Below are 20,636 nucleotides of genomic sequence, written 5' to 3' on the forward strand. Positions count from 1 at the left end.
CTCAAGCAATGGTGCACATTCAAGCGACACTTATTATGCAAAGGGGCAGTAATCAATCTCCTCGGTTTAACCAGAACTGGGTTCTGATGAAAAGTCATACAGACTTGAAACGTTGACTGTATTCCTCTCCGCAGATGCTGTCAGACCTGCTGAATTTTTCCTATTTTTGTTTTTGTTTCGGATTTCCAGCATCCGCAGTATTTTACTTTTATCCTGGGTTTAACTCCTTGCCCACAGGGTGGTATTTCGCTAGAGCAATGATGAAGTGCAAATGGGCACCTGGATAAGCTTTTGAAGCATGTTGCACCAGGCGGTTCCCAGGAGACAAGACTCAAGCTGTCCTCAACATATTGCATAGCCTGTTTAAAAATTGACACTCATGCATATTCCAAACACTGTAGTATTACAGTGCTGTGTATGAGGATGCCATTGCCTTAGCTGAAAGCAGCACACCCAAGTGCAATCTCATAGTAGCTGCTCATGATTAGGGGGATGGGGTACACCTTGGCACAAACCCTGCATCGTAGATAGTTTCTGTGGGGAGTAGTTGGCGACATGGGAATGAGGGCCATGAACCCACAATGGCTCATGAATCATCGACAGGAAGATTATTATTACAGATGAGTTCTGATTCTTGTCTGTTTCTCATTGATGCTGCAGAGAGGCCACCAGAAAGATGGAGCTTGGATTCATTGTTGCCTGCATAATTGCAGACAGGGGTGAGAGGAGGAGGAGAAGATTGCAACGGAGCAAGCTGGCTTGCCAAAGGGATGAGCGAAACCCTGAAGACCAAGGCCCAGCAGGGCCCCCTCCGGATGCAGAGGATGTGGAGAGCAGAAACACTATGCGTAGGTGCCTCGCTAGAGTCAGGGTATACAGACGTTGCCTGTCTTACCTGCAGACGATCAAGAACCGGTGTGACCGATGCCTCCATATGTCTAGGGCTCTGGTAACTCACATTTGCCACATTCTCCATGAATTGGCACTACATGAACTCAGGGGACATTCATTGCCAGAGGCTGTGAAATTAACAGTCGCACTCAATTTTTACGCCACTGACTCCTTCCAGGCCTCGACTGAGGACCTCTGTGGGATCTCTCAAGCATCCACGTACAAATGCATACATGAGGTCACAGACACCCTTTGGAGGCCAGCTATGGCTTCAGTGATGGAGTTCAGCCTGCGCAATAGTGCAGGACTGATGTCCTGAACTAAAGTTTCCATGGTGGCTGCCATTCTGAAAGTGTTGACTTCAGTGCATCGACATGACAGTGCGATCACCTCAGACTGAAGGCGGATGGACTCCTCCATTGTCCCTTGCAATTTGAGGTGTACAGCTGACATCCCTTCCTGAAGTTCGCATGCTTGTCGTTGCTGCTCCAGCAACCGATTTAGAACTGAGTCCAGAGGCTCATTTTCTGACTCAGACTCGACAGAATTGTGGCCTCCAGCAATCCTCCGAGTGCCGGCGACCCCAGGTATCTCTGCGTCTGCTGTGGTCCAGATTGTGTGCTGTGCTCACCAGATTCTAATCCTCAGCCTGCATTAGATCTAGGTCCCATCAAGGTGTCTTTCTCTGCACTGGTGGAGGATGTGGGTGAGCACTGTGACATGTTTTCTGAGGTGCTGTCCTCAGAGTCCTCACCTGAGGTGCTCTCAGGGCTGGAGCCGGTGCCCTGGTTGCCTGAGGGCATCGGACGCATGGCAGGTGCACCTAGCAAAGTGGGGATTATTAGTGCATGGTAGCTGTTTGGCACACAGAACAATGCACTCACAGTAGGGTTGACCGAGGTATGATCAGGTGCAGGATCCTCATGTGGGTGCTTGCCTGTCTCTGGTCAATATCGTCTCCAGCCAGCGCGATGGCTCTGATCTCAAAGTCACTAAGGACCTTGAGTTCCGACACACCATCCCCAGCCTGGGACCTCTCACTTTTATGGTGCAAGATCTTGTGCTGCATAAAGACCAATGGAGAGGCTGTATGGCAGGGCTGATGAGAAGGATGGTTGGCATTTGTCGGTACTTTGTGGAGCCATGGCCGGAATGAGGACAAGATCAGCTGAGGGGATGAGGACATATGGGGATATGAGGACATATGTGAGAGAGTGAGTGGTGATGTTCATTGAGCTGACAGTGAGTGAGATCCCTATGGATACGTGATAGCATTGTGAGTGTGTGAGTTGAGAGTGATTAGATGGTCGACTTACCCTGGCGGAACGGATGAAATCATTCAACCTCTTTCTATACTGGATGGTCAACCTCTTCTAGGCAGTGTTTGCACTGACCACTGCTGCTACCACCTCCGAAGTCAGATTTGTGATGCCCTCCCTTCCAGCAGCCAGAGCAGGGGTAGAGGACATCACAGCGGGCCTCCACGACGTCCAGCAGGCATTCAAGTGAAGGATCACTAAACCTGGGAGCAACACTCTTCTTAGGTTAGGGGCCATCTCTTCAATGGAGCTGTCTTGGGCTGCAAGCATTGAGAACTGTGTGCACTGTGGCTGTTTAAATATGGCACCTGGAGTGAGGAAGCTGTGAGGTCATGTCGGGGCGGGCGAATCAGAGGCCGCCTGCCAGCGATCCGGCGGGTTTCATGTGGATACATGAGTTATGAGGCAGGATGGGGACGATACATTGCAGCCGGTGGGAAAAGCACTGATTTTCATGCCCGCTACCACACTTAGTGCAATTCAGGGACCATTGCGTCCATTGTCTCCGCTTTAATCACCTTGGTAGTCAGCAAGTTCCTTGTCATCACCACTGCTGTGTAAAATAGTTCTTCCTGTATCTCTTCCTCAAAACCTTTAATCTGTGTCCCCTAGTCCTTATACCATCAACTAATGGGAACCACTTTATAAGGTTTACTTTACATAAACCTATCATAATCTTTTACATCTCTATCAAATATCCTCTCACTCTCCTTTGCTCCAAGGAAAACAGCCTCAGCTTCTCCAATCTAACCTAGTAACTAAAATTTTCTCATCTGTGGAACGATGCTGGTAAATCTCTTCTGCACTGTCGAGAACGCTCACATCCTTCCTAAAGTCTGGTGATCAGGACCAGATGCAGCCTTTATAAATAGAGCATTATAAAAGTATAATATAGCACCTGCTTTTGTTCTCAATATCTCTATTAATGAAGCCCAAGATCCCATACGCTTTGCTGACTATTCTTAATATGTCCTGCCACCTTCAAAGATTATGCATATAAAAGCCCAGGTCTTTTTGTGCCTGCACACTCTTTCAAACTGTGCCATTAATCTATGTTGCCGCTCTCTGTCCATCTTCCAAAATGCATCACCTCACACTTCTCTATATTAAATTCTATCTGTCACTTGTCTGATCATTCTGTTAGCCAATCTATGTCCTGTTGCAGTCGATTGAAATCATTCGCGTTGTTTGCTACACCTCCAAATTTGGTATCATCTGCAAATTTGAGTTTTTATTCTGTATTCCAATATCCAAGTCATTCATATACATCAAAAATCAGTGGTTCTGGTACTGATCCTTGGGGAACACCACCATCTACCATACTCCAGTGCGAGAAACAACCATTTACCACAACTCGCTGTTTTCTGTCCTTAAGCCAATTTTTTATCCAAGCTGACACTGACTCACCCATTCAATAGCCTCAAAGGAAACAAATTGTTTGACCCTTAGTAAATGCCCACTGTTGAATGTTCCTACCCAGTCAAATGCTAAGCTAAACAATACGTTCGCATACATTCATCAATTATACTCTCACACATTTATTTCAGTTCCATCAGCTGAAATGTTCAGGAAGCACACAATCAACCAAATTCCCATCTAGCATTTGCTCCAATATCCCCAAATTTAACTTATCATCTAATTTGAAGTAGAATAATAAAAACAGCTATAATTCTGAAACATTACTGTATTTCAAAGTAATTTTTACAACCTTACCACTTTCTTCAAAATGTAACTAATAGTTATAAAATGCATCACATCATAATTACTTGGCCTGACATTCAATAGTCCTGGGATAAAACATTGCAACCAGTCTTCAATAACAACGTTTTAGATGTTGGTAAAAATGCATTAACAACTACTTGATAAGGATATTTCCCTTTCCTCAAAAATTTGGTACTCGTAAAAAAAGAGTGTTGATGTTAACAAGCTGAAACCAATCATTTAAACACACGATCTTAAGGCCAGTACAGACCATAAATAGATCCGTAAGCTTATAGTGATTCAAAGCTGGCAGTACAAATTTAGGTACAAAAATAAAAGTATTAGTTGAGCTGTAATGAACTTACAATAAGAGGGATGTTCCGTTAGGTTTTAAAAAAAGTTCTTTATAAGTGGAGTTACCAATTTCACCCAGAGCTTCACATGTCTATTTGGTTGGTCAAATGTCGTAGTCAAAACCTCACTTGACAGGCAGTACAGATGTTCTTGTTCCTAGAAAACATAGGTGCAAGTTTAGTATTTTTCTTTTCTCACTTCCAACTCGCTGACCTACATTGGCTCTCAGCACCCCAACACTTTAAATTTTTAAATTCTTGTCCTCGGCTTTAAATTTCTCCACGGTCTCAACTGCACCTCATCTCTGTAAACAACTTCCAATCCTACAATTTTTCGAACTCCTGTCACTTGTACATTCCCTCAATCCTTTAGCCCACCTAAGCTCCACTCTCCAGAATTCCCTCCATAAGCCCTTCCACCTTCCTTGTCTTTTAGGATCCTCCTCAAAGTCCATGTCTTCACCAAACCTTTGGTTACCCCACTTAATCGCAGCATCCATTCTTCATGACTGTGAAGCACCTTGAAGCATTTTTCTATATTCAAGCTGCAATATAAATGAAAATTGCTGTTGTAACAGCAAGAGCTTTTATAAGCATATTAACAAAAGATAGTTAAAGAAAGGGTAGGACCAGTAAGAAATGAAGGCTGCAAACCTACTGTAGGGAATAATAGAATGGACAAGATGCTCAACAAGTATTTTCTCTATATTTAAAAAAGAATAATGGAAGATCTACAGAATTATCCAAGGGAGCATGGTAAAGTATCACTAGAGCAGAAAACATTAGAGATCAACAATGTATTTAACAATATTTCTGCTATATGCAAATTATTAACAAGGGGTCAAAATCTCAGAATTGGTGTTAGATGTTTAAAGGGGAGATTAGAATGATTTTGCTCTGTACATAAAGGATTGTTGGGGATGAAATGCTTTGTTACAAACAGCTATTGAAAGCAATGTTACATCATTTAAAAGCCAATTAGATAAACACTTGAAATATATTAAAATGGTAGAATGAAAAAGCAGGGAATACAATTAGAGTAGATAGTTTAAAGGAGTCTACATCCGCACTTGCACCAATAAGGCTGGATGAGCTTCTAAGCTCTGATTCAAGGAAGTATTTTCCCCTATTTTCTAGTTAAAACAGGGTTTAGATGGGACAGCTTAAATCTATGACTTACAATCCATGTAGCACTTGAAAAGAACACTGAAACACTTAGACAGTTGAGGGCATTTAAGCAAGGTATGTTATGCGTCAGTATCAAGGTTCATTTGTTGACAAGAGCTATTTGCGTGGGGAGATTGAGCAAGCAACCAGGGAAGGAATTACCCTGAATTTATTGCAGGCAGTAATGCAAATTATTCCTTCAATACAGACTTACATAGCCTAAAAGACTTAGTGAAGACAGTATTTCATGAGCAATGTGAGCAGGCAGCCTTGATTATAATGCCAATTAACTTTGTGCTGGAGTATGGAAGGCATAGATATGGGTATTTGTAAATGCAGTAACACAGCTTATCAGCCTCTAGCTCAGCTTGGTTCCTTCTGGCTGAGAAACACCAATAAGAAATTGACAAATAATCTATCCAGTTCTAAGATTGGGGAAACTTTCATTCTAAGTACTGCTGGTATGTGAAGCTTCGCATCAGGATCATGAAAGTAGAAAATTTTCCCCTTTATGTAAAATGGATGTAAATAATTGTTTTGCGATTACAGAACAAAAAACACAAATGAAAGTTTTCTTCCTTTTTAAGTTCACCAATTCACCACTGACCTGCTGTAATTGCTGCTGTAACTTGAGGTTTTCTGTGACAATTGCTAGCTGAGCCTCTAGGTCTCTGTGCACGGATCTGTATCCAAAGTTAGGAGAGCCAATTAAAGTTAGGCAAGGCCACTTGCTTCCTGACAGATAATACCACAGACCTACAGAGAAAAGGGTAATAATGAAAACCAGCCCCATATCTTAGATGAGGAAAAATCACCACACTATTCATTCTTACTGTAATGTATCACAGCTAATAGTGTTAAATGTTAAATATATTATCTGAATAAGAAATCTCTTCTGAAACTAGGAGCCTCTATACAGAACATGGTAGATTCATAAGATTGTAATATACCCTTCAACACACACAAATAACAAATTTAGGCTTAGTGCTTGAGAGCACCAAAATGCACATTCTCCAATTTATTGGCTGAGAGCTCGAAGTAAAACGATGCAGTTTTAAAGTTATAGTAACTTGAAAATATTTTTGATTGTTCTGTACTAAGGATGCTTTCAAAACCATTCTAAAAGAAGTTAGTCATTTATTTTTCAATGGTTAGAAGTGGCAAAACAAAACCATTATGCTAACAAGAAATGTGCAGTGATAAATTGCACCTAAGCAAAAGGCAATTTCACAGACTTAAGGAATTTAACTCACGGGACAACAGGGACAAATATCACACAGAATTAATAGAGACAAAATCAGCTATTAAAGAAGCTAAGAAGTGTTTGGAAAAGAAACAGTGCACAAATGTGGTGGCAAAAGTTTTTTTCAGCTATTCAGGAGTCAGAAGACCAAAGATATTACAGGGCCACTAAAAGACAATGTAGGCCAGGTTCAAACAGGTTCCCTAGCAGAGCTGTTAAGTGATTATTTTACATCAACCTATATTCACGTGGATGAAGCTCAATTGCTAATTGTGCTATGTACTGTAAACAATGACATTATAAATATTAAAATAGATAATGATGCCATCCTAGATAGAATAGAAAATCTCAAACTATACTGAACTTCAAGTTCAAAAATCAGAGCGAGTGCACTAAAAGTTCATCAATCTGGCATTGATTATTGAAAAATGATCTTTACGATTGCTGAGAAAGAGAAGGGGTCATAAAAGTTGCTCAATGCAACTTCTGGGAAATAGTTTATAAATTACAAACATGTTGGAGGTTTATTTTGAAGGTTACTAGGTTAATGGATGAGGATAATCCAGTTGACACTGTTTACTTGCATTTTCAAAAAGACGTTGATGAGGTGCCTCAGAGTAGGCTATTCACATGGTAGAATTTTGTGATATCAGTGTGAATTTGATACAATGAATTGGGAATTGACTCCGATCCCACAAGCAAATCGATAGTTGTGATCAACTTGGGGGCAAGTTACTCATGGAGTCCCACAGTGACGGATAGATGTTAAGCCCATTTATGCTGACTGTTTTCATTGGCAACCTGACAATGGTGCTGGGGATATGGTTAGTAAGATTGCAGATTATGAGTGTTCAAACTGTACAGGGATAGAATCTTCTGTAAAACAGATTAGACTTGCTAGGGAAATATGCTAAACAATCTCAACAAATCAACAAATGCAATGTGAGGTAAGGGAGAAGGACCAACGCGAACAACACTGAAGATGGTGGAGAAAAGAAACTAGACGTTATTGTGTACAAATTGTTCAAGGTTCATGACCAATACGAGAGCCTTCAGCCAAAGCGAACAGGTATTGGGTTGTAAGAACATAAGAAATAAGAGCTGGTATAGGCCGGTAGGCCCCTCTGGCCTGTTTTGCCAGTCAATAAGAACATGGCCAATCTGACGTGGCCTTAACTCCACTTTCCTGCCAGCCTGCCCTCCCACCACCCCCCACCCACAACCTTCAACTCACTTACCAATCCAAAATATGTCTAACCAGCTTTGAATATATTCAATAATACAGACTCCACTGCTCACTGGAGATGAAAATTCCAAATACTAACAACTCTCAGAGAAGAAATTCCTCCTCATCTCTGTCTTAAATGGGAGACCCCATATTTTGAAACTGTATCCCATAGTTCTAGATTCCTCCATGAGGAGAAATATGCTCTCAGCATCTACCCTGTCAAACCCCTGTTGTGCAATATCTAAAAGGCACTCGACACAGAATCAATTGTAAGTCAAAAGCAGCAGCAGTTTTATTCAGTACAAGTGTGCACACATGGGAAATGCTCTTTCAGAATGCTCTAAAAGGCAATTCAAAGTCACACAGTTTCTGTTGGTTACATATATCTTCTTTGGGCTAATTCATCATTAACTCACAATGTTCTTATATTGTACATCTAATTGTTACATCCTTAATTCCAATTGAGTTTACATCATAAACACGGAACGATATGTTCACCATCTCCACAGTTATGGAGGAATTTGTAAAACAATCACGGAATGACCTGACCTTTAACACAAATGATGTTCACAGTTCATTCCACAACATAAAATTTGCTCATCTACCCTGATATTTTGCCTCTGTGCCTAGCCATCTGCATATCTTGATCCTGAAGTCAAGCTATCAGTTTATTAAAGTATAACTCATAGACCATTCATCAACTTATTGTATCCTTCCTTTGGCTTCATCATAAACTGACCCATAGGCTACTCATTCAAGGTCATATTCATTCTAATTTTGTTTACTGCAAGCTCTTTTAAAAACTTATATCCACAACTTGCCCAAGCCTGTGTAATTCCATGATGCATCTTGATATGTCTCTTCACCCTCTTAGAATATTGTTTCAATAAGATCATCTCTCAGTCTTCCTGCTCAACCTTGCCCCATAAGACAACCCCTTCATCCCAGGAATTTGCCTAGTGAAGCTTCTCTTGACTGCCTCCAATACAAGTATGACCCTCCTTAAGTAAGGTGACTTAACACTCAACACAGTACTCCAAGTGTGGTCTCACCAATGTCCTGTACAGTTGTAGCAAGACTTCTCTACTTTTATACTCTTTTCCCTTACAATAAATGACAACATTCTGCTGGCCTTTCTAATTACTTGCTGTGCCTGCATGCTGACTTTTCATGATTCATGTACAAGGATAACCTTGCAGCATTCTGCAGTCTCCCCATTTAAATAATACTCTGCTTTTGTATTCTTCCTGCCAAGGTGGACAACCTTGCATTTTCTCACATTATACTCCATCTGCCACATTTTTGCCCACTCACTTAACTATCTATGTCCCTCTGCAGATTCTTCGTAACTGTCTCACAACTAGCTACCCTACCTATTCTTGTATAATCAGCAAATTTGGCTACAATACAGGCAGTCCCTTCAACCAAGTCATTAATATAGGTTGTTAATAGTTGAGGCCCCAGCAGTGATCCCTCCAGCACTCCAGTAGTTACAGACTGCTAACCTGAAAATGGCCCATTTATCCCCAATTCTGTTTCCTGTTAGTTAGACAATCCTCAATCCATGCTAATATATCACCCCCAACACCATGAGTTCTGATCTTCTTCTCCAAATACTCTATATCTACTGCTTCCACTTTATCCACCCTGCTTGTTGCATCCTCAAAGTTCTCAAATAAATTTCTCTTTCACAAAACCATGTTGATTCTGCCTGATTGTACTGATTTTCTAAATGTCCTGCTACTGTCTCCTTAATAATGGATTCTAGCTTTTTACTAATGATAGATATTAGACTAACTGGCTATCATTTACTGCCGTCTCCTTCCTTTCTTGAATAGTGGTGTTACATTTGCAGCTTTCCAATCTGTTGGCACCTTTACAGAATCTAGGGAATTTCATAAAATTACAACCAGTACATCTACCATATCTGCAGCCACTTCAAGATTCTAGGATGAAGGCCATCAGGTCCAGGGGCTTCGTCAGCCTACAGTCCCATTAGTTTTCCTAGTTCATTTTCTCTTGTGATAATGATTGTTTTATGTTTCTTTCTTCCTTTTGCTGTCTGCTTTTCTACCACTATTAGGATGCGTTTTGTGTCTTCTACTGTAAAGACAGATACAAAATACTTGTAAATCCCTGCCAATTCCTTGTTTCCCAATATCAATTTCCCAGTCTTGCCCTCTAAGGGACCAATGTTCACTGTCATCACTCTCTTCCTTTTTATACACTTTTGGAAGCTTTTACTGTCTGTTTTTATATCTCTTTCTGGTGTTCACTCATGCTCCAATTCTCCCTCCATTATTTTTTATGCCATATTTTGCTGGTTTCTAAAATTTCCTCAGTCTTCTGGCCACCACTAATCTTTGCAGCATTGTATATTTTTTCTTTTAATTTGATACTATCTTTAACTTCCTTAATTAGACACAGAAGGTGCATCCTTCTGAAATTCCATTAAGACTATATTTTTGTTGCGAATTATGAAATATCTCCTTAAATGTCTGCCATCTTCTCTACTGTCTAACCTTTAAACCTATTTTTCCAGTGCATTTGAGTTAACTCTGTCTTCATACCCCTTGTAATTGTCTTTATTTAGGTTTAAGTCACCAGTTTTAGATCCAAATTTCTCACTCTCAAACAGAATGCGAAATTCTATCATGTTATGATTACTCTTAGATAGAGGATCCTTAACTATGAGGTCATTATCAATCATGTCTCATACAACATTATCAGGTCATAAAGAGCCTGTTTCTTGATTGTTTCCAAAACATATTGTTCCAACTGTTCCAAGAAACTGTCCTGAATACACTCCTGAACTCATTCTCCAGGCTACCTTTGCCAATTTGATTTGTCCAATCTATATGAAGATTGAAATCCCCTAGGATTATTGCAGTACCTTTCTTACAAACCCCATTATTTCTGATTTATATTCTGTCATATAGCATAGCTACTGTCAGGGGGCCTATGAACTACTCCCACCAGTGACTTCTTCCCTCTTCTATTTCTTTATTCCACCCAAACTGATTCTACATGTTGATCCTCCGAACCAAGATCATTTCTCACAACTATACTGTTCTCATCCTCGATTAACAGAACTACCCCACTTCCTTTTCCTTTCTTCCTGTCCTTCTGAAATGTCAAATACCTTTGAATATTCAGGTCCTGCTGTGGTCAGTTTGCAACCATGTCTCTGTAATGGCTATTATATCATATTTATTTCTATCTGTGCTATCAATTCACCCATTTTATCATGAATGTAGTGTGCATTCGGATAAAGAGCTTTTAATTCTGTCCTTTTTACCATTTTTCCCTACTCTGACCTTATTTACTGGTGCACTCTTATGTTTGTGAGTGCTGTCTCTTCCTGTCACATTCTGGTTATCATTAGCTGTATCGCTACCCTGCACCACTGGCTTCTTTAAGTTTCCAAATCTCCCCTTATGTGAACCCTCTGCACCACTATTTAGTTTAAAACCCTCTCTACAGCCCTAGCTATATGATTCTCCAGGAGACTGGTCCCAGCACAGTTCAGGTGAAGGCCATCCTACGACATAGCTCCTTCTTTCCCAGTACTGGTGCCAGTGCCCCATGAATCAGAACCCATTTCTCCACACCAATCTTTAAACCATGCATTCAACTCTCAATCTTATTATTCTATGCAAACTTGCTTTGTGATTTTGTTTTTTCTTAAATTTAGCCCCTAGCTACTCATAATCCCTCAGCAGAACCTCTTTCTTTGTCCTCCCTATGTTGTTGCTACTCACGTGGACCACAACAACTGGAACCGTCCCCTCCCACTCCAGCCCTGAGGAGATGTCCTTAACCCACGCACAGGGCAGGAAACAGTCTTTGGCACTCATGCTCAAGGCTGCAGAGATCAGTATCTTACTGTCCTCCAGTACAACTACACTCCTTTTTGCTGTTCCCAATTGAATAGCCCCTTGTCCCATGGTACTGTAGTCAGTTTGCTCATCCTCCCTGCAGTTCCTGCTCTCATCCACACAAGCTGCAATTGCAAGGGCTGAGATTCCTCCAATGCTACCTTTTGAATCCCCATATCTGCTTCTCTTACAGTCACACCCATCTATCCCTGACCTTGGACCAAATCTGAAGTACCTAGCCTAACGGTGTGACTGTCTCCTGGAATAAAGTGTCTAGGTAACTTTCCTCCTCCCTGATGCATCACAATGTCTGAAGCATGGACTCCAGCTCATCAAATCGGAGCCAAATGACTCAAGCTGCAGACATTTGCTGCGGATGTAGTTTCTGTGGATTACGCAGGTATCCACCAGACCCCACAAGCTACACCTGGAGCACTTCATCTTTATTTTGTTTGTATTTAACAACAGGCACCAGACTCCTTATCCAGCTTCTCAAACTCCGGAAGGTCCTGAAAACCACGTCAGGCATTGCTGTCTGTCATATCTTTTACCGTTGTTAGTTCTTTTAGTCTTGGCGGTGGAGGGGTACCTCCAGTATGGCGGTAAGTCAGAGATGAGTTGTTTTATAAGGACAATTTTACGATATAAAGCAAGATGTTATTGGGGAAATATGTCAACTACTAGGTAAAGTCTTGCAGCTTATTGCCACACAGACACCCAAAATCCAGAAAATCCCCGTATCTGGCATATGTCCAGTCCTGAGTTTCCTGGATACGGGGTCCAGTGCCTGTACTGAGGTTCAAGTTTAGGGTATCACTCAACTGTTACCCATAGTTATATGATGGGGTTTAACTAGTTACGCTATAAATTTAATATAATACTTATATCTTTCTAGTATTTGTTCAAACCACTGCCCCAGTTTATAGGGGGAGAAAAAAAACTTAAAACTCGCCAATTACCTACTTGGACACCTACTTAATGCCTCTGGGCATCAGCTGCCAGGTCTCAACGTCTCCAGTTCCTTCTCTTGGGCCACTCATTTTTTGTAAAAGGCCACAACAGCACTTCCTCCCTCACTGCATCGAATTCTCTCATTTACCAAAATCCTGAATTCAAGCACTAGGTCTCGTTGTGCGCAGTCTCCAGCTGCACCTTCACGTGATTTACATTGCGCACGTGCTAAAGCTCCTGTAACTCTTTCGAGTACAAACACATTTCCATCTGTTCCTATTCAAATGAAATTACATTGTTTCATAGTTTGCCATTGTGAGATTTGAACTCTTGATCTTGGGGTTACAAGCCCAGTACCATAACCACTTGGCTATTTAGGCCAAGCCCTAAAGCTCCTGTAACTCTTTCGAGTACAAACCCGTTTCCATCTGTTTCAGATGAAGTGACATTGTTTCATAGTTTGCCATTGTGAGATTTGAACTCTTGATCTTGGGGTTACAAACCCAGTACTGTAACCACTTTTCTATTTAGGCCAAGCCCTAAAGCTCCTGTAACTCTTTCGAGTACAAACCCATTTCCATCTGTTTATACAGATGAAGTTACATTGTTTCATAGTTTGCCATTGTGAGATTTAAACTCTTGATCTTGGGGTTACAAACCCAGTACCATAACTACTTGGCTATTTAGGCCAAGCTTAAATTGTTTCATAGTTTGCCATTGTGAGATTTGAACTCTTGATCTTGGGGTTACAAACCCAGTAGCATAACCACTTGGCTATTTAGGCCAAGTCTAAAGCTCCTGTAACTCTTTCAAGTACAAACCCGTTTCTATCTGTTTCAGATGAAGTTACATTGTTTCATAGTTTGCCATTGTGAGATTTGAACTCTGGATCTTGGGGTTACAAACCCAGTACCATAACCACTTGGCTATTTAGGCCAAGCTTAAATTGTTTCATAATTTGCCATGGTGAGATTTGAACTCTTGATACTCTTTTGAGTAAACCTGTTTCCATCTGTTTCAGATGAAGTTATATTGTTTCATAGTTTGCCATTGTGAGATTTGAACTCTTGATCTTGGGGTTACAAACCCAGTACCATAACCACTTGGCTACTTAGGCCAAGTCTAAAGCTCCTGTATTTATACTAGCTCAGATTCCAGTGAAATTAGTCTGCTGCTGCTGGCTATGGTCCTTTGTGGACTATGCTAATTACCTATTACCCACCCTGCAGGTGCCTCTAAGCAGGGATCTTGTTTATCACTAAGAATGATAGAAACTACAATTTACTGCTACAATTACGTTAAATGCAAACTTGACTAGCTTTTAGAAAGAGATCACATCCTTAAAACTCCATCACGAACCAAATTCCCGGATTTAGGCATTCGGCCTCACCGCACTCAGTCTTCAGCTGCACCTTCATGTGAATTACTTAAAATGAACTAAAACCCCAGGGAATTTGCATTTCAATAATTGCACCTGTCCCCTGTATCCATGCAGAAACCTGTGCTTTCAATATTTTCTTCTCCTCCACTGCCACAGTATCAAGAACAGGAAAATTACTCTACCAAAGAAAACTTCGCTCTTTTTTTCTTAACCTACCAAGTTCAAATTTCTGCATGCTCACAGAGGCAGAAACATAGAAGTTCCACCACTCACCACCAGCTTTCCATATTCACATGACAACACTGATCCACAGAGGAAGGGGAAAAAAACATCTACAATATCCTCCAGAAACCTCCCCCTTCACCTGCCAGAAGCAGTATAGTGCAAAAGTCCCAGCATCTGTGCAATCAAAATCCTTTCCCTAAGGCAATAAAAGAGCTCCCCAAGATACTCTCAGTATAAGTGGGTAAACAACAATGAGTGCCTTACATTTTATTTTACCAAGGAAGAAAATGCACCTAAGTTGTGGTGAAAGAGGAGGTAATTGAGACACTGCATGGGCTAAAAATTAATAAAGAGGAGGTATTGGATACGCTGGCTGTACTTCAAGTTGATAAATCACCAGGACCAAATCAGATGCATATGAGGATAGAGAGGGAAGTGAGGGTGGAAATTGCAGAGGCACTGGCCACAATCTTCCAATCTTTCTTAGATAATGGGGTGGTGCCAGAGGACTCGATAATTGCAAATGCTGCACCCCTGTTCAAAAAAGGGTGTAAGGATAAATTACAGGCTAGTCAGCTTAACGTTGGTAGTAGGAAAGGTTGTAGAAAAAATAATGGGCAAAACTAAGTCACTTGGACAAATGTGGATTAATTAAAGGAAAGCCAGCATGCATTTATTAAGGGAAAATTTGTAACTTACTTGAGTTTTTTTGAGGAGGTAACAGAGATGAGGCATTCATGGACTTCCGTTCGATAGATGTCATAAAACAGGCTTGTCAGCCAAGTTGAAGCCCATGGAATAAAAGGGACAGTGGTAACATGGATACGAAATTGGCTGAATGTCATGAAACAGAAATGGTGAATGGTTGCTTTTTCAGACTGAAGAAAGGTATACAGTGGGGCTCCCACGGGATTGGTATAAGGACCACCACTTTTCTTGATCCATATTAATGGCCTATACTTGGGGTACAGGGCACAATTCCAAAATTTGAAGATTACACAAGACTTGGAAGAGCTGTGAACTCTGATAAGGAAAGCAATATTCTTGAAGAGAACATAGACAAGTTGGTGGTGTGGCCGGACAGGGGCAGATAAAATTTAATGTAGAGAATATGAAGTGATACATTTTGGTCGGAAAAACAAGGAAAATTAATATAAAATAAAGGATATCATTTGAAAGCGGGTGCAGGGGAACCTGGGATATAAATTGCCCTTGAAGTGGTGGGTGATAAGCCACTTCTTGAACCGTTGAAAGTGGCAGGTCAGGTTGAGGCGATTGGCAAAGGAACCACAGATGATATATTTTGCACAGCAAATTATTAGTGTATGGAATGCCCTGCTTGGCAGTGTGCTCTGGAATTTGGAGACAGGATCAATCCTGGTTTTGGAAAGGAAATTAGATAATTATCTGAAGGGCAAATATTTTCAGGGCTACGGTTAGAAGGCAGGGGAGTGGGACTAGCTGAGTAGCTCTTACAGAAAGCCACATCGGCACAATGAATCAAATGGCCTCCTTCTATACTGTAACCATTCTTTGGTTCTATAAGGCGGCTAGAAAAGACTGTCCTTCCCCCACTGTAATCAGAATACATAGGCAACCTCATGTGGGTCAGTGAAAGGAGACCCATACCCACCTAGGGAAGAAGATCTTGAAATCCCCAACTCCAGCTAACGTTACTATCCCTCCATAAGCACAACAGACCAACTCAACCATGCCATGGCTGAACTCAAGAATGCCTCTCTGAATGGGAAGACTCAACCACCCAATTAAATGGAACAAAACTTGATCAACCTCAGTAAAGAACAGGCAAAATGGCATAGCTACAGGAGATCAACCTTATCCTCTCCTGAATACATCAAACAATGGTAGACTCTTAACAATAGCAGAGCAGAAAACATTGATTCAAAAGCACTGTCCTTCATCAACCGTGGCGTAGATGGTCTCTCTATTGCCAGAATGGGTTAAAAGATGGAATGCTCAGTATGTACCCCTAAATACATACTTCACCTTCACTCCCCATAGCAATATTTCTTTCAATCCTTCTCTGCCCTTCCTCCCACACAACCATCACCCATGGAAGGACAATTGAAACTGCACCCTCCTTCTTCAGCTGGACCGACATCCAGATGTGGGCACTGGAGGCAGGAAGCTAGAACAATTCAAAATTGATGAAACACCCTAGGCCTAACCAATGCAAAGGATGCACTTCCACTGAAACCCAGACAAAACTATATCCTAAAGTAATCTGAAGCACAGATTGTAACATATGAAAGTGCATCAGTTGTTCTTCAGCTCTCATTCACCAACTTCCCGATATCTTTGGTAGTGGTCACTGAATCACATGCTACTTGGGACTTAGAGTTCCTGGATAGCCAGAAATGGAAGACCTGACACCTCACCAATGCTGCTCTGCATAATCACTAAGGTTATTTTATCATCATCCGCCACCAAGAACCATAGGGAAAATGCTAAATAACTGGAGCAAAATATAGTTAAGCCAGATCCAAAAGACAGGAGAGAATGAGAGAGCCCTGATCCAAAGCAGCCCATTATCAATAGCAGCAAAGCTCCTTTTCCCTACAACCCTCCTTCCCACTCGGCCTCCTCTCCATTCCATCCTTTAGTACATCCCCAACTCCTGGTGGCAGCTATGCCTTTGCAGGCCTAAGCTCTATAATCCTCTCTGCCTCCCTCTTCTCTTTTAAGATGTTCCTAAAAATCAACAACCTTCTCCTCCCTCCCATAAACATGATAGAGTCCCCCTTGTCCTCACTTATCACCCCACCAGCCTCCGCATTCAAAGGATCATCCTCCGCCATTTCCGTCAACTCCAGCATGATGCCACCACCAAACACATCACCCCCCCTCAGCGGCATTCCGTAGGGATCGTTCCCTCCGGGACACCCTGGTCCACTCCTCCATCACCCCCTACTCCTCAACCCCTACCTATGGTACCTCCCCATGCCCACGCAAAAGATGCAACACCTGCCCCTTCACTTCCTCTCTCCTCACCGTCCAAGGGCCCAAACACACCTTTCAAGTGAAGCAGCATTTCACTTGCATTTCCCCCAACTTAGTCTTCTGCATTCGTTGCTCCCAATGCGGTCTCCTCTACATCAGAGAGACCAAACATAAATTGGGCAACCGCTTTGCAGAACACCTGCGGTCTGTCCGCAAGAAAGACCCAAACCTCCTTGTCGCTTGCCATTTTAATACACCACCCTGCTCTCTTGCCCACATGTCTGTCCTTGGCTTGCTGCATTGTTTCAGTGAACCCCCACAGAAACTGGAGGAACAGCATCTCATCTTTCGACTAGGCACTTTACAGCCTTCCGGCTGTAAATTCAACAACTTTAGATCTTGAACTCCCTCCTCCATCCCCACTCCCTTTCCGTTTCTTCCCCCTTTTTGTTTTTTCCAATAATTTATATAGATTTTTCTTTTCCCACCTATTTCCATTATTTTTAAATCTTGTTTGCCCTGCTAGTCTTTCCACTCCACCCCCACTAGAGCTGTACCTTGAGTGCCCTGCCAACCATTGTTAATTAGCACATTCATTTAGATAATAACACCACCTTCAACACCTCTTTGTTCCTTTGTCTGTGACATCTTTTGAATACCTGCTCCTATCACTGCTTGCTTGTCCCTACAACCACACCACCCCACCCCACTTCTCTCCCCCCACCGCCCCCCCCACTTCACCTTAAACCAGCTTATATTTCACCCCTCTCCTAATATTCACTCAGTTCTGTTGAAGTGTCATGAGGACTTGAAACGTCAACTCTTTTCTTCTCCGCCGATGCTGCCAGACCTGCTGAGTTTTTCCAGGTAATTCTGTTTTTATCCTGTCACCAATGTCTCTTTTGATTGGTGTTAATTTATATCTGACTGCAAATCTGTGAAGCACATTGGGACATTTTACTACATTAAAAGTGCTATATAAATGCCAGTTGAGGTTGTTATTATAAGTGATTGCAATACTTTCTGTAACAGAGTCATACCTGTAAACATGAACGTGTTCGCTAAAATTTTCCTGCTATGTGTCCGTAACACAGAACCATTTCCTGCCTTTCATTTGCTGCTGGCAAGTTTCAGAATTTCCCTGAGCTTTTAACAAGCTTCAGTATTTTAATATACTCATCTCAGACTTGTTTTGCAGTTCCAATATCTTCTTTTAACATTTTTTAATATTCATTCATGGGATGTGGGAGTTGCTGGCTATTGCCCTTGGCGAGCTGGTGATGAGCCACTTCTTGAACTGCTGCAGTCCATCTGGTGCAGGTTTACAGACAGTGCTGTTCAGAAGTGAGCTCCAGGATTTGATCCGACAACAGTGAAGGGACAGCAATGTAGTTCCAAGTCAGGATGATGTGGAGCTTGGAGGGAAACTTGCAGGTGGTGGTGTTCCCATGTGTTTGCTGCCCTTATCCTTTTTGTGATAGAGGTTGCATGTTTGGAAGGTGCTGTTGAAGAATGCTTGGCGAGTTGCTTGTAGATCATATACACCGCTGCCACGACATGTTGAGGGTGGAGTAAGTGAATGTAAGATGGTGGATGGCGGATGTAAGATGCCAATCAAATGGGCTGCTTTGCCCTATATTTTTGCTAAATTCCTATAGTACTTCCCATCCTCTTTCTTCCTGATGGAATTTGTTTTAAAGGTGCTCTAGTTTTCCTCAGCTGAGATATCCTAAGATTTATGCAAACTCATTTTTTAAGTTTATACCCACTATATAAAGTTTACAATGTTCGCCCTTTTCTCTTTCAGCAACACAAACCTCTACTAAAAATACTGCACTGTAAATGCAATCTTATATATATAACCTTGGTATTTAAGCTGCTAAAAATAAATTTAATGGACTAAACATATTTGCGGGATACCAGACTATGTTTTGTTCTCCTATACAATGAATCCTATTACTAGAATTACAAAATATCAGTGTTGTGGCCATGTCCAAATTCTTCAGAAATGAAATATCTTCCAGCTATTTCTAGAGGCTACAGGAAGCAACCGCAGTTCTCAGAAATGACCTAAGAACACAAAAATTTAAAATTTTCTGGGCTAGTCATTCATCTACCCTGGGGCAACACTGAAAGTATTCCAGTTGTAGAACCACACCAATGTATAAACTACAATAATACATGAAAGGTTGATCTATAAAAGAGACATTACAAGTTGTAAACATATATACCAATATATTTTATGCTGTGCAAGAACAAAAATATAGGCTACAGAATTATCTAATAAAATTAGGGAATTTTCCAGCAGCATATTTAGAACTAAACTGTGCATTTGCACTGAATAAAATAATTTCAAGAAAAACAGCATCTTCAAATTATTTGGAAAATTTGTAGCACCACTGAAGACGTGCATTCCTGACTATTAAATGAAAGAAAGTTGAAAATCATACTGCATTACGTGCATAATCCTGAAGGTTCTGAATTGAAACATTAGAAAGCTAGTATATATTTTAAAAAGACATTGAATATGCAAGAGAAGATAATATTAACCAGAAAATACTGTTACACTAAGCAGTTCTCAAAATGGATCAAACACAAAAGGTTTGTCCCAAGTTATCCTCAATAAGAGCCAAAATATTTATTTTTCAAGAGGAATTACTAATTAATGTAAATATCTATTTGAGCATCACCCTTGCAATTTATAAACTGCTTCACTCATATTGATAAAAATATTGTTACATTTGTATATAAAATGTAAATCAAAAAACTATCACTTATTCTCCAAACATGAATTAAGAAGCTGTAAAAGTCATGAAATTCCTTCCCCAAATCTTTTCATTAATACACCTAGGAGTTCTACACCTATTGTGTAGGTATGTAAGAGGTAGCTAGTGGCACAACTGAACTAACAAAAGATTTGACATTAAATATTCCCTCAACCAACACTTCTGGTAGTTTGGATTTTCTTTAACATACAAAGTTTTTAATATTGCTAGAACTTACAAGAACCATTGCTATTTGGCAGAAGAAGTGATTATTCAACTTGTTTTAGAATTACAAGTAGCTATAAACTACTCAAGTAAATGCAGTATGGCAATAATCAGAGTACTTTCGGCATCACTTGAAACACCGCCAGTATAAGTGAAAAGTCCATACAATGCCTAAGACCAAACAACATCCACATTTCCCATCAGTTCTGTCTAGGTGTATGTACTGCAAATGTTTCCCTTTGTGAACATGTCTTCATCAAGAACAGGAATTACACTGTTTCGAAATTGATAATTTCCCATTTTTCAAAAAGAAAGAGCGTCAGTCTCAGTTCATAAGAGTACTTCCCT

General features: G+C 41.0%; 1 protein-coding gene across 5 annotated transcripts in view; it reads right to left on the reverse strand.

Annotated features, from left to right (window-relative positions):
* The window catches only part of LOC121293883 (CDP-diacylglycerol--glycerol-3-phosphate 3-phosphatidyltransferase, mitochondrial), a 60,856-nt gene that overhangs the window by 4,056 nt on the left and 36,164 nt on the right, over positions 1–20,636 (reverse strand). For all 5 annotated transcript variants that reach the window (XM_041217323.1, XM_041217321.1, XM_041217322.1 and 2 more), the window contains exons 6-7: positions 6,039–6,187; positions 4,277–4,421 (exon numbers count right to left, since the gene is read on the reverse strand). In XM_041217323.1, coding sequence (XP_041073257.1) covers positions 4,302–4,421; positions 6,039–6,187 — 269 coding nt within the window. In that variant the 3' untranslated portion in view covers positions 4,277–4,301. The remainder of the gene's footprint in view (positions 1–4,276; positions 4,422–6,038; positions 6,188–20,636) is intronic.

Source organism: Carcharodon carcharias, chromosome 22 (assembly GCF_017639515.1).
Source record: "Carcharodon carcharias isolate sCarCar2 chromosome 22, sCarCar2.pri, whole genome shotgun sequence".
NCBI classification, from domain to species: domain Eukaryota; kingdom Metazoa; phylum Chordata; class Chondrichthyes; order Lamniformes; family Lamnidae; genus Carcharodon; species Carcharodon carcharias.